Consider the following 12,850-nt stretch of genomic DNA (forward strand, 5'->3'; position numbering starts at 1 on the left):
ATGTTTGAGTTATCTTTTTGGCTGTTTAAAGGCAGGTAATATTCATGCTTGAGAATCATTCTTGAATACAAACAAGACCTTTGTGTTTTCTTGATACCTTTTTGGTGTTATTCTTTTTTCAAACCTTGCTTTAGGTTTGATGTTTAAACCGATTCATTGAATTAGTTTTGATCAAGCTAATTCTGGCGTGAGTCGTCTTGGAATCTAAGAGTGACCATCATAGATTCCAAATTCGATCTGAGTCATTCATATTCTAACTAGCTCTTGGTTGGAATCAATTCGTTAAGTTAGCTTTCTTTGTGAGCGTTTGCAAGGATTCTAGAAGGACCTCTAGCTTTGCAAAATCCAGCATTCTTGGTGCTTATCATTTAGTGTCAGAGCATTTGGTTGACGTCTTTGGCCGCACTATGGTGAAATATCTTTACTATTATTTTTTTTTCTATCAATTTTTTAGTCTCTCTCAGATTATCGAAAAAAAAAATCAGTAGAAAAAAAAGTATTCTATTCTTATCATTTATTTGAGTTTGTTCAAAATTTTCAAGCTCGTGATCCTTGAGATACTAGTCTTAGCTTGTGAGTGTTGATCCTTGAATTGGTTATAATCAAGCTTAAAGCAAGATTGCACAAAAAAAAAAAAAAAAAAAAAAAAAAAAAAAAAAAAAAACTAGCTTTACATTCTTGACCTAGTACCAAAAGCCTACCTTTGAGTGTTAAGCACGAGTGTCCCTAAGTGAAACTTTTGTGAAGTATGGAGAGGTCCCTATTACTGATAACAAAATGTCACATAATGGAGAAGGAGTACCACCAGTACTAGATCATAATACAACCATTATTCAAGCAATTCAAGGCATGATGGAAATGATGGTGGAAGATAGACAAGAAAGAAGGGCACAACAACAAAAACAAGAACGAGCATTTCAAGAAGATGAAAGTATAGTTGTACAAGAAAAACAAGTTGAAGGAAGATGGAGGGGAAGAAATAACCATGCAAATATTATGCAACCTAGAAGGATGGAAATAGTACATGAAGATAGAGATGGGGGAGTTAAACTCAAAATTCCACCTTTTTGTGGAACGGCGGATTCTGAGGCATACTTGTAATGAGAAAGAAAGATAGAGCATGTGTTTGATTGCAACACCTATGGTGAAAATAAGAAGATGAGACTTGCTATTGCCAAATGTACTAGTCATGTTGGTGATTGGTACCAACATCTCAATCCGAGAGAAGAAGAAAAGAGGAGGATCCAATAGAGACTTGGGAAGAACTGCAAAAAAACCATGAGAAAAAGGTATGTTCCGAAACATTATGAAAGAAATTTGAAAACTAAATTGGAAAGTTTGAGGCAAGAAACAAAAAGTGTTGCTGAATATTATCAAGAGATGGAGACAATGATGGAAAGAGAAAACATTAGAGAAGAAGAAGAAGACACCATGTCTAGATTCCTTGGAGGTTTGAATCGAGAAATTGCTCATCTTGTTGACAGAAATCCACCACCATATCTGGAAGACATGTATCATTATGCTATCAAAATTGAAGATCAATTGAAGGAAGAAAAAGAGCATTCGAAAAGGTACACATCACAAACTAACACCTTTTCAAATTCTAAAACTTGGAACAAGGATAGTTTTGTGAATAGAAATGAATCGACATCACCAAAAGAAAAGTTTGTGACTGCTAAAAGAGTGGAGTCTTAGAGTTCCAATGGTAAAAAGAATGAAGCTTCAAAGACTGTAAAGAGAAGTCTAGTACTATTCAATGTTGGAAGTGTAAAGGGTTTGAACACATGAACAAAGAGTGTGTTAATAAAAGAGTTATGGTGATAAGGAATGGTATACTTGATCCAGATGATGAATGTGAGGATCATGATTCACAACTTGTGGAATGAATTGCAGCATATGATGATGAGTATGTTGAAGAAGGTAATTCCATATCTTTGATCACAAGAAGGGTACTCAATGTTCAAATCAAGGAAGAGAAATTTGAAGATCAAAGGAAAAACTTGTTCCACACAAGATGTTTGACAAAGAAAACCCATGCAGCTTAGTGATTGATAGTGGAAGTTGCACAAATGTGGTAAACAATTTTCTTGTGAAAAGACTTCAACTTTCTGTCCATCCCCCTCCAAAACTATACAAACTTCAATGGTTGACAAACAAAGAAGAAATTAAGGTGAACTCCCAAGCTCTTATTTCTTTACTCTTCGAAGATATAAAGATGAAGTTCTTTGTGATGTCGTACCAATGCATGCGGGAGACATCTTGTTTGGCGACCTTGGCAATATGATAGAAAGGTAACATTTGATGGTTTGATGAACAAGTATACTTTTACTTTGTGTGGGAAGAAATTTACTTTGCTTCCATTGTCTATATGAAGTACATTGTGACCAATTGAAATTAGAGAAGAAAAGAAAAGAATATGAAGAACAACATTGGAGAGAAGAAACTAAGATAAAAGAGAGAGATAAGAGTGAAAAAAAATAGAAAAGTGAGGGCAAAGGATGAGTGAAAACCAAGAAAGAAAAAAAAAATGATTTTGAGGAAAAGAGAGAAAATGTGAGTTTGGTTATAAGAAAGGGAGAAATGAGGAATATGTTAGCTCAAGAACCAAAATTTGTACTTAGGTACAAAGAAATGTGTTTAGCAATAGAACCAAAAACTGATGATGCTTTGCCAAGTGCTTTTTAAGTCTCTTTTGCAGGAATTTAATGACATGTTTCCACATGAAGATGCATGTACGGGGTTATCCCCCTCTAAGAGGGATTGAACACCAAATTGACTTCGTGCCTGGGGCAACTCTTCCAAATATGGCTGCCTATAGGACCAATCCCACCGAGACTAAGGAGATTCAGAGACAAGTGGAAGAACTCATGGATAAAGGCTATGTTAGAGAAAGCATGAGTCCTTGTTCGGTTCCTGTGATTTTTGTACCCAAGAAAGATGGCACGTGGAGGATGTGTGTTGATTGTTGAGCCATCAACAAGATAACAGTCAAGTATCGGTATCCTATTCCTAGATTGGATGTAACGACCCGGGAAAGAAAAAAAAAACTCAGTCGCCGAATAACTCGCGAGTTTTTCGGCGACCGCCGAGTTTTGCGGACCCCACGCAAAACGACGGCCACACCACGGCCAACCTTCAGCCACGACTCCCAACACCTATCAGAATACCTGCAAAGGGAGAAAAGAAAGAAAATACGAGAGAGAGAGATTTCGGATAAACGTCGCCGAGTATCCAGTTTCTCCGACGAACCCTCAAACCACCCGAAAACCGACACCAAACGACCTGTTACCACCACGAGAAGGATCCCTAACGAAAGCACAATAACTCAAGGTGCGTTTTGTGCTTTTTCGTAAGCGCCGTCGTCGGTAACCGAGGTCAGAAAAATTGAGTTCCAAAATCGGCAACAGAAACGCCGCGGGAAGGAGAGAGAAAACTCGCCAGAAAATCGGCCGAAGTCGGGTAAGGAAGACGAGATCCACGGATCCGGGTCAACCCGAACCCAAAACCCGAGAGAGCCATCCATTCTTTCCTCGGCCTCTGCCTTCGGCCCAGCCCAACTACAGCGGCCCAAACCTCAAACCAGCCCAGAAGCTACGGTTCAGTTGAACCAACCCGAGACCAGACCCATGGTCCAATCGAGCCGGCCTCCAACCCAAAAAACTTGCGGCCCAGCCCAGTAAGCCGAGGCCCAACGATAGTCTTGGCCTAGTAGCCTTCCGCAGCCCGCGATCCAGACCACGACCCGAACCGGACTGCGACCCGCGCTTCGACCCGATGCTACCGCACGACGTGGCTCGCTCTACTGTTGCCATGTGTCACATAGTGGCGCAGGTGATCCCTCGACTCGGCTTGACGCAAACGGCTCGGCTCACCAGTTTTCAACCCGGTTTCCACTATTTCAACCCTCCTGGATCTATTTTCGGCCTCGATTAATGTATCCGAGACCGTTTTAGAGCCATATTTCACATTGATTGAATTATAGGTAAATTAATTGTGAAATACTAACGGAAAGTGGTGAACGGTGTGATAGGAAACAAACCCCAGCAACGTAGGAAGCAACTCTCACGGAACGGGAGCTTACGTTTAGCTATTTAGGGAGTACTTCTGCCAAGGCCAACCAAGTAAGTGGCCTTACTATAGGATAGGCTAAAAATTGTATGAGTTATGATGATGTGTGGGTTATGATACTTGATGATGTGTGCAGTATGTACGTATTTTGATTTATGACGTACTTGATATGTTTGATGCACTTTGTGGCAATATGATGAGTATGATGATTGCATGACGTTTACCTTAATATGATGATGTTTTCCATATTGAGCATGCTATATGATGATGAGTGCCATATTGCATCATGTCGTTAGATCGACATAGGACACAACCCTAAGAGCGTGAAAATGATATTAATATAAATATCCACGAGTATGTGTTACCTAGAGTAACAAAGAGATGAGACTAGAGGGTTGTGTCAGAAGAGACATTATGATGGATTTAGAGGGATCTCATGCATATTCTATGTTCATAAGCATAGGGCTACTTCCTCTAGAGATGAAGAATGCGGACGCGCACCATATGATGAGCGCGAATGCGCACAGGTGCGAATGCACACATATGAGGGTGTTCATGAGGCGCATGACACTATGGGGTTCTGTTGACCTCCGGACGTCGCTACAAATTAGCTTGACCAGAGGGTCCAGGGGGTGTGCGAGCGCCCTAGGGATTCACACTTGCACGTGTGAGTCATGTGTAGGGAAGTACTACACATCCAATTTGTCCGAGACTGGAGGCCACCCCTAAGATGATTAGAGATAGGTCCCTAAATCATGATTGCATGTGTTCGCATTTGCATGGCCACTATAGTGGGGCCACTTACTGAGTATTCTTTGAAATACTCAGGCGGTGTGCCATATCATTTTTCAGGTAAAGGCAAGGCGCACTTGTACGGAGGACGGCGACATCGCGAGCAGAGACTATGGCACGTGCATAGGGTAGATTCATATTTAAATAGGTTGTTTTGCATTTCATTGTTTTAAATTATTTTGTATTTGTTTTTGTTTTCTCTAAATTTCAGTATTTCATATTTAAACACGTCAGACCATGGCTGTGTTTTTCAGAGAAGAAGTTGTTTTAAACGTTTTTGAAGTTTACGTTATAAATTACGTTCATGTAAGAGTTATATTTCCGCATTAGATGAGCATGAGACGTTAGTAGCGACTCTGAGTATGTGGAAATTTAGGGTCGTTACATTGGATGACATGTTAGATGAATTATATGGTGCTAATCTGTTTTCAAAAATAGATCTTAAAAGTGGTTATCATCAAATTCAAATGAGTGTGGGAGATGAGTGGAAAACGGCTTTCAAAACAAAGTTTGGGCTTTATGAGTGGCTCATCATGCCGTTTGGCCTTACAAATGCACCAACTACTTTTACGAGGCTAATGAATCTGTTTTGAGAGACTATATTGGAAAATTTGTTGTTGTATACTTTGATGATATCCTTGTTTACTCAAAAAGGTTGAATGATTATATTTTGCACGGTAAATTTTTTTTGTTTAGAACAAGTCAACTTCCTAGGGTTCTTAGTTGGAAAGAATGGAGTACAAGTTGATGAAGAAAAGGTAGAGGCTATTAGAAACTGGCCAACACCTACCAATGCAATCGAGGTAAGATCTTGTCATAGCTTGGCTAGTTTCTATAGGAGATTCATTAAGGATTTCAGTAGCATATTATCACCATTGAATGAATTTGTTAAAAAAACATGTGAAATTTGAATGGAAGGAAAAACAAGAGGATGCATTCAATGAACTAAAAGATAAATTAACCAATGCACGTTATCTTGCTTTACCTAACTTTGATAAATCTTTTGAAATTGAATGTGATGCAGGTGGGATAGGCATAGGAGCTGTTTTAATGCAGGAAAAAAGGCCGATCAGGTTCTTTAGTGAAACGCTTAATGGAGCATAACTCAACTATCTGACTTATGAGAAAGAGTTATATGTAATTGTGAGGGCTTTGAAAGTTTGACAACATTATTTGTGGCCAAAAGAGTTTGTTATTCTGAAAGTTTGAAGCACCTCAAAAGCCAAACAAAGCTAAATACACTACGCAAGCAATGTTTTAAATGTAAGGAAGCTAAGTCTAAGACACAACCACATGGTCTTTACACACCTTTAGATGTTCCTACGGAACCATGGATAAAAAAGATTCAAGAGCATACATTACACACCTTTAGATGTTCCTACGGAACCATGGATAAAGACGATTCAAGAGCATACATTGCATCTTCAGGAGCTCTTCCATAATATGTGTATTTTCACGCATTACATTTTCTTCTACTTGAACTTGAGACTTATGCATTTGTTAGATCAACGTTCTAACTAATTGAGCTAATCAACTTGACTTTTGATAGACTTGGCTTCTCCACAATGATATATCACGAACATAGGAAATTGTCAGAGGAAAACCAGCCGATTGGAAGAAGAAAAATTAGAAAAAATCACCAGAGAGAGACAAACGTATTTTCGATTCTGCTGAATACCGGATGATTTGTTTCTCATTCATTTGGCATATTTAAATAACAAATATAACTTAAAAATGGAAACGAGTGCGACTCAATTAAAGTCCTCCCACTTGATGTGGATATACCACTCACTTTAATTCTATGACTTTAACAAAAAAAAAATATATATATATATATATATAGGGATCACTTTCACTACAAAGTAGGGATTTATCCACCTACAAATATGAGTTTTTCGATGTTATGGTTTTGTCTTAAGCCCATTCTTGCTGGCGACATAAATATATTCAGAAACCATTCAAAACTCATTAAACCTTACACTTCTTAGGATGACGACTGTGTTAGTCCTGTGCGTGCCTCGTTCGTGCTGGATTAGAGGTTTCTTGTCTTACTGGCGTTTATGTCCGACGAGGTGAACCGTTCGTCTTTCATCGTTTTCTCTCTGTATTTCACGTTCACTTTTCTTGCAAGTGATTTTTGAGGAGTGGTTGCTATGTGGGGCTTCTTGTAGGGATTGTGGGTTGGGTGAAAACGTATTAAGAGGATATTTTGCCGTGATAATTAGTTAGAATATATCTCAGATATTTAGGGAGTTGTTAGTATAGATTTGATTAACCGTATATTTTATTTATTTACCAGATTTAGTTAGATATATATTTTTTTCTATTTTTAGGTATTAGTTGATAGTTTGTATCCTATTTAAACGTGGTAAACCTGAATGAAGATCATACTTTCGATCCCAATTCTATTTCTATTTCTCATTCTTAACATGGTATCAGAGCACCGATCTTGGTGTTCTTAAATATCAAAATTTCCTTTATGGCGGAATCAGCCAAATCCAGCTTCAAAATTTCGGATGTTGATTTAACACATCCGTACTATATTCATCACTCTGATCAGCCAGGATATTCACTTGTTCCAATCAAATTAAATGGAGCAAATTATCAATCCTGGAGTAAATCAGTTATGCATGCTCTTATTGCCAAGAAGAAAATTGGCTTCATTGATGGCACAATTGAGGAACCGTCCCAAGATGCAAATTCAACCGAATTCGAACTCTGGAATCAGTGCAACAGTATGATAATATCTTTGTTAACTCATTTCGTTGAAGCAGATATCGCTAAAGGCATTATTCACGCCAAGACAGCTCATCAAGTGTGGGTTGATCTTCACGATCAATTCTCACAAAAGAATGCTCCAGCAATTTTTCAAATACAAAACTCGATAGCAACGATGTCACAAGGAACCATGGCACTGTCAACATATTTCACCAAGCTCAAAGCACTCTGGGATGAACTGGAAGCGTACCGCACACCATTTACCTGTAATCAACGTCAAATACATATTGATCAACGCGAAGAAGACAAGTTGATGCAATTGCTCATGGGGCTCAATCAGTCTTATAAAACGGTGAGATCTAACATATTGATGATGTCTCCATTACCTAATGTGAGGCAAGCCTATTCATTACTTGTACAAGAAGAGATGCAGCGTCAGGTAACTTCCGAACCTACTGAGAAAATCTCGATTGCATCAGCAGTGCAAAAGAAAACAATATATTCAAAATTCGCCAAGGACAAATTGTGTGAACACTGCAATAAAAGTGGTCATACAATTAATGAGTGTCGAATTCTTAAGTTTCACTGTAAGTTTTGTGATAGAAGGGGCCATACAGAAGATCGGTGTCGACAGAAAAATAATTCTGGAAGGACAAGACAAGACAATCAACACAATAACCGTGGATATCGATCATCTGCAAATATGGCCGATGTTTCACAGTTGAATACAGAAGAACAGTCACCTAATTCCATTCCAAATTTTTCTTCTGAGCAATTACGACAGATAGCACAAGCCTTATCTGCAATCAATCATCACCCTTCTGGTAATTCTGACAATCACATCAATGTTGCAGGTTTGTTTCCCATATCTACATTATCTATTAACTCTGCGAGTTCTAATTCATGGATTCTCGATAGTGGAGCTACGGATCATATAGTATCAAAATCTTCTGTTATGACTGAACCAAAGGCTGCCATCATGTCTACAATAAATTTGCCTAATGGAGAGACAGCACGTGTGTCACATACTGGCAATATTTCCCTTAGCCCTAACCTTCAATTAAACAACGTTTTATGTGTGCCTTCATTCAATTTAAACCTAATGTCGATCAGCAAACTTACCAATAACTTGAAATGTTATGTCACCTTCTATCCTGATTCTTGTGTTATGCAGGACTTGGCTACGGGGAAGATGATTGGCTCGGGTAAACAATTTGGAGGTCTCTATCATATTTCTTCATCTCCAATCAAATCTTCAGCTCATCAAGTATCTCAGTCATCTGATTTGTGGCATTTACGCCTAGGTCATCCTTCCTTTTCTCGTTTTAAATTTCTAGCTGATCAATTGCATCTTAATAATGCGAGTTATTCTCATAATTGTAGTATCTGCCCGTTAGCAAAACAAACTAGGTTGTCTTTCCCAAGAAGTTCAATAACAACCCATTCTACTTTTGATTTGATACATTGTGATGTTTGGGGACCACATAAAATTCCTACCCATTCTGGTTTGCGTTTTTTTCACACTATTGTTGATGATTTTACTCGATGTACTTGGGTTTTTTTAATGCAACATAAGTCAGAAGTACATCATTTGTTAATGAACTTTGTTAAATTCGTTCAAACTCAATTTCATACTACTATCAAGATAGTTCGATCAGACAATGGGACTGAGTTCCTATCTTTGCAACCATTCTTTACTTCTTGTGGTATTGAATTTCAGCGCACTTGTGTCTATACTCCACAACAAAATGGAGTCGTAGAACGCAAGCATCGCCATATCCTAAATGTAGCTAGGTCTCTTCTTTTTCAGTCACAGGTTCCACTTAATTTTTGGGGAGAGTGCATTTTAACGGCTGTTTATCTTATAAATAGAACGCCATCACCATTATTATCTAACAAGACACCCTTTGAAGCACTCTACAAACGACCACCTACATTTCATCATCTTAAAGTTTTTGGTTGTAAATGTTATGCAACTATAGTACATCCTAAGCAAAAATTTGAACCTAGGGCAACTCCTTGTGTTTTCGTAGGATATCCTTGTGGTCATAAAGGTTACAAGTTGTATGACATGCAATCTCACAAATTCTTTATCAGCCGTGATGTCAAATTTTGTGAAGATGATTTTCCTTTTTCATCAGCTTCACAAACTTCGACATTAGCTCCTTCGACTCCTGTTGTACCACTTCATGATCCATCCTACTCAAACATCCATCCTCCACCTTCTATTCCTTCACCTCCTGCTCCTCCTTCACCTCCTATCCCTTCACCTACTACTCCGTCGTCTCCTCCACCTTCTCCAGATTCGCCCACTAATTCCAATCCTATCCCACCTGATACATCAGCTCCACTTCGACGTTCTACTCGTACTAAACAGCCTCCAGCTTGGCATAAGGATTATGAGATGTCTTCTGGAGCCAATCATTTAACCTCTAGCTCAAGTCCCGGCACTGGTACCAGGTATCCCCTTCATCATTACCTTTCATTCTCTCGTTTTTCTCCTACTCAACGTGCTTTTCTAGCTCTTATTACATCCCAGACAGAACCTAAAACCTATGACGAGGTAGTTGGCGACCCGTTATGGCAGCAGGCTATGAATGATGAAATTGCAGCTTTGGAACGTAATCATACATGGTCTCTCGTTCCTCTACCACTTGGTCATAAAGCTATTGGTTGTCGTTGGGTGTACAAAATTAAATACAACTCTGATGGTTCTGTTGAACGTTATAAAGCTCGACTAGTAGCAAAGGGATACACTCAGGTTGAAGGTATTGATTACACAGAAACATTTTCCCCTACAGCGAAACTTACTACACTTCGTTGCTTACTCACTGTTGCTGCTGCTCGAAAATGGTTCACACATCAGTTGGATGTTCAAAATGCCTTTCTCCATGGTAATCTAGACGAGGAAGTTTATATGTCTTTACCACCAGGTCTTCGCCGACAGGGGGAGAATACAGTATGTCGGCTCCATAAATCTCTTTATGGATTAAAACAGGCTTCTCGCAATTGGTTCTCCATATTTTCTACAACTATACAAAATGCAGGCTACACTCAGTCCAAAGCAGATTACTCATTGTTTACTAAGAGTAAAGGTACTTCTTTCACTGCAGTTCTAATCTATGTTGATGATATTCTGTTGACAGGCAATGATCTCGAAGAAATTCAATATCTCAAGACTAGTTTACTCCAGAAATTTCTTATCAAAGATTTAGGAAATTTGAAATATTTTCTAGGCATTGAATTTTCTCGATCTAGAAAAGGAATTTTTATGTCTCAAAGGAAGTATGCTCTAGACATCCTTCAAGACACAGGTCTTACAGGAGCACGTCCAGACAAATTTCCTATGGAGCAAAATCTGAAACTTTCTTTAACTGAAGGAGAGAAGTTGAATGATCCAAGTAAATACAGACGGTTGATTGGCAGATTAATATATTTAACCGTCACTAGGCCTGACATAGCTTATTCAGTTCGTATGCTTAGCCAATTTATGCATGAACCAAGAAAACCACATTGGGAGGCAGCTCTTCGAGTTCTGAGGTACATCAAAGGCACTCCTGGTCAAGGACTTCTACTGCCATCTGAAAACAATTTAAGATTACAGGCATATTGCGATTCTGACTGGGGTGGTTGTCGAACTTCCAGACGATCTATTTCTAGGTTCTGCATTTTCCTCGGAAATTCAATTATTTCTTGGAAGTCTAAAAAGCAGACTAATGTGTCCAGATCATCAGCAGAAGCCGAGTATCGAGCTATGGCAAATACTTGTTTAGAGTTAACTTGGTTAAGATACATTCTTCAAGACTTGAATGTTCCACTGTCCGAACCAGCATTATTATATTGTGATAATCAAGCAGCATTACATATAGCAGCCAATCCAGTTTTTCATGAACGTACGAAACACATTGAAATAGATTGTCATATAGTTCGAGAAAAGTTACAAGCTGGAATCATCAAACCGTGTTATGTTTCGACCAAAATGCAATTGGTAGATGTTTTTACTAAAGCTTTGGGAAGACAGCAATTTGACTTTTTGAAGGACAAGTTGGGTGTGATCGACATACACTCTCCAACTTGAGGGGGAGTATTAAGAGGATATTTTGCTGTGATAATTAGTTAGAATATATCTCAGATATTTAGGGAGTTGTTAGTATAGATTTGATTAACCGTATATTTTATTTATTTACCAGATTTAGTTAGATATATATTTTTTTCTATTTTTAGGTATTAGTTGATAGTTTGTATCTTATTTAAACGTGGTAAACCTGAATGAAGATCATACTTTCGATCCCAATTCTATTTCTATTTCTCATTCTTAACAAAACAGGAGATCTTCGGCACCTCGTTAGAAATCTCGCGTTTTTCGATGACTATTTTTTTTTTTTTTTTTTTTTTTTTGTGAATTGTTATGATATGAGCAAGCAAGGAACTTATGAACCTATAAATCAATTAAACTATTTAATTAAAGAATTTTCATTCCTTAATTATAGGTAACTCCAATTATAATTACATTCTTATGCACCATAGGATAAGTTGTGTTCATTGATATACTCATTAGGAGCAAATCATTCCTTCATGAATTGTTTGTAATTACAATTAACCCAAAAGTTCAGTTCATCTTCTTATATCTTAAGTATCACTCATACTCTAATGAAAATTTGTCTATGATGTAATCATAAACGAAATACCTATAGGTTTAATGAGAGGATATATCTCATTATTCAAGTTTCAAAATTAGCACTCAAGGAAATTCTATCTCGTGAAATTATGTTTTTAGCTCATTGATTGCTCAAGTTCCCGAAATGGAAGACACGTGGAATCACTTATAAAAGACAATCTAACCCATTCAAGTCAAAGGATATGTCTTACAAGCATGAGTTCATAACTTCAGGATCAAGATCGAATTGCAAATGATCATCTAAATTGAAGAGAATAAGGCGCACATATCGATAATTACAGCAGTTCCTTCTAATCATAGGAAGTATCGAGTAGATTTCAAAAACTTTGAATTTAAAAATTAATAAGAACTTAATAGTTTAAAAAATGAGAGAAGAAAGCGAATTTGAAGATTAAGAAAAGACAAAAAAATAAAAGGGAAGAATAAGGCGGTTCAAATATGAAAATGATTGTTATTAAAGTTAAGGAATAATGAAATGGACATTTATGGTAATAGGAAATTGGAACGCCGTGTCCGTGTTGTGGATATGCAGATCTACCTTCCAAGCAACCTACCCATTAACACTATATTATATTTAATAATGCATATCATTTA

General features: G+C 37.8%; 1 protein-coding gene across 1 annotated transcript; it reads left to right on the forward strand.

The window, feature by feature from the left end:
* The first annotated feature begins 7,753 nt into the window (after nucleotides 1-7,753).
* On the forward strand, nucleotides 7,754-9,086 carry LOC147789530 (uncharacterized). Its single transcript, XM_087117235.1, has 2 exons — nucleotides 7,754-8,432; nucleotides 8,753-9,086. Exons 1-2 carry the CDS (start codon nucleotides 7,754-7,756, stop codon nucleotides 8,785-8,787), a joined length of 714 nt encoding a protein of 237 aa, XP_086973361.1. The 3' UTR covers nucleotides 8,788-9,086.
* Nucleotides 9,087-12,850: the final 3,764 nt, after the last annotated feature.

The sequence above is a fragment of the Cucurbita pepo genome, chromosome 14 (assembly GCF_057944985.1).
Source record: "Cucurbita pepo subsp. pepo isolate OVF chromosome 14, ASM5794498v1, whole genome shotgun sequence".
In the NCBI taxonomy this organism is placed as follows: domain Eukaryota; kingdom Viridiplantae; phylum Streptophyta; class Magnoliopsida; order Cucurbitales; family Cucurbitaceae; genus Cucurbita; species Cucurbita pepo.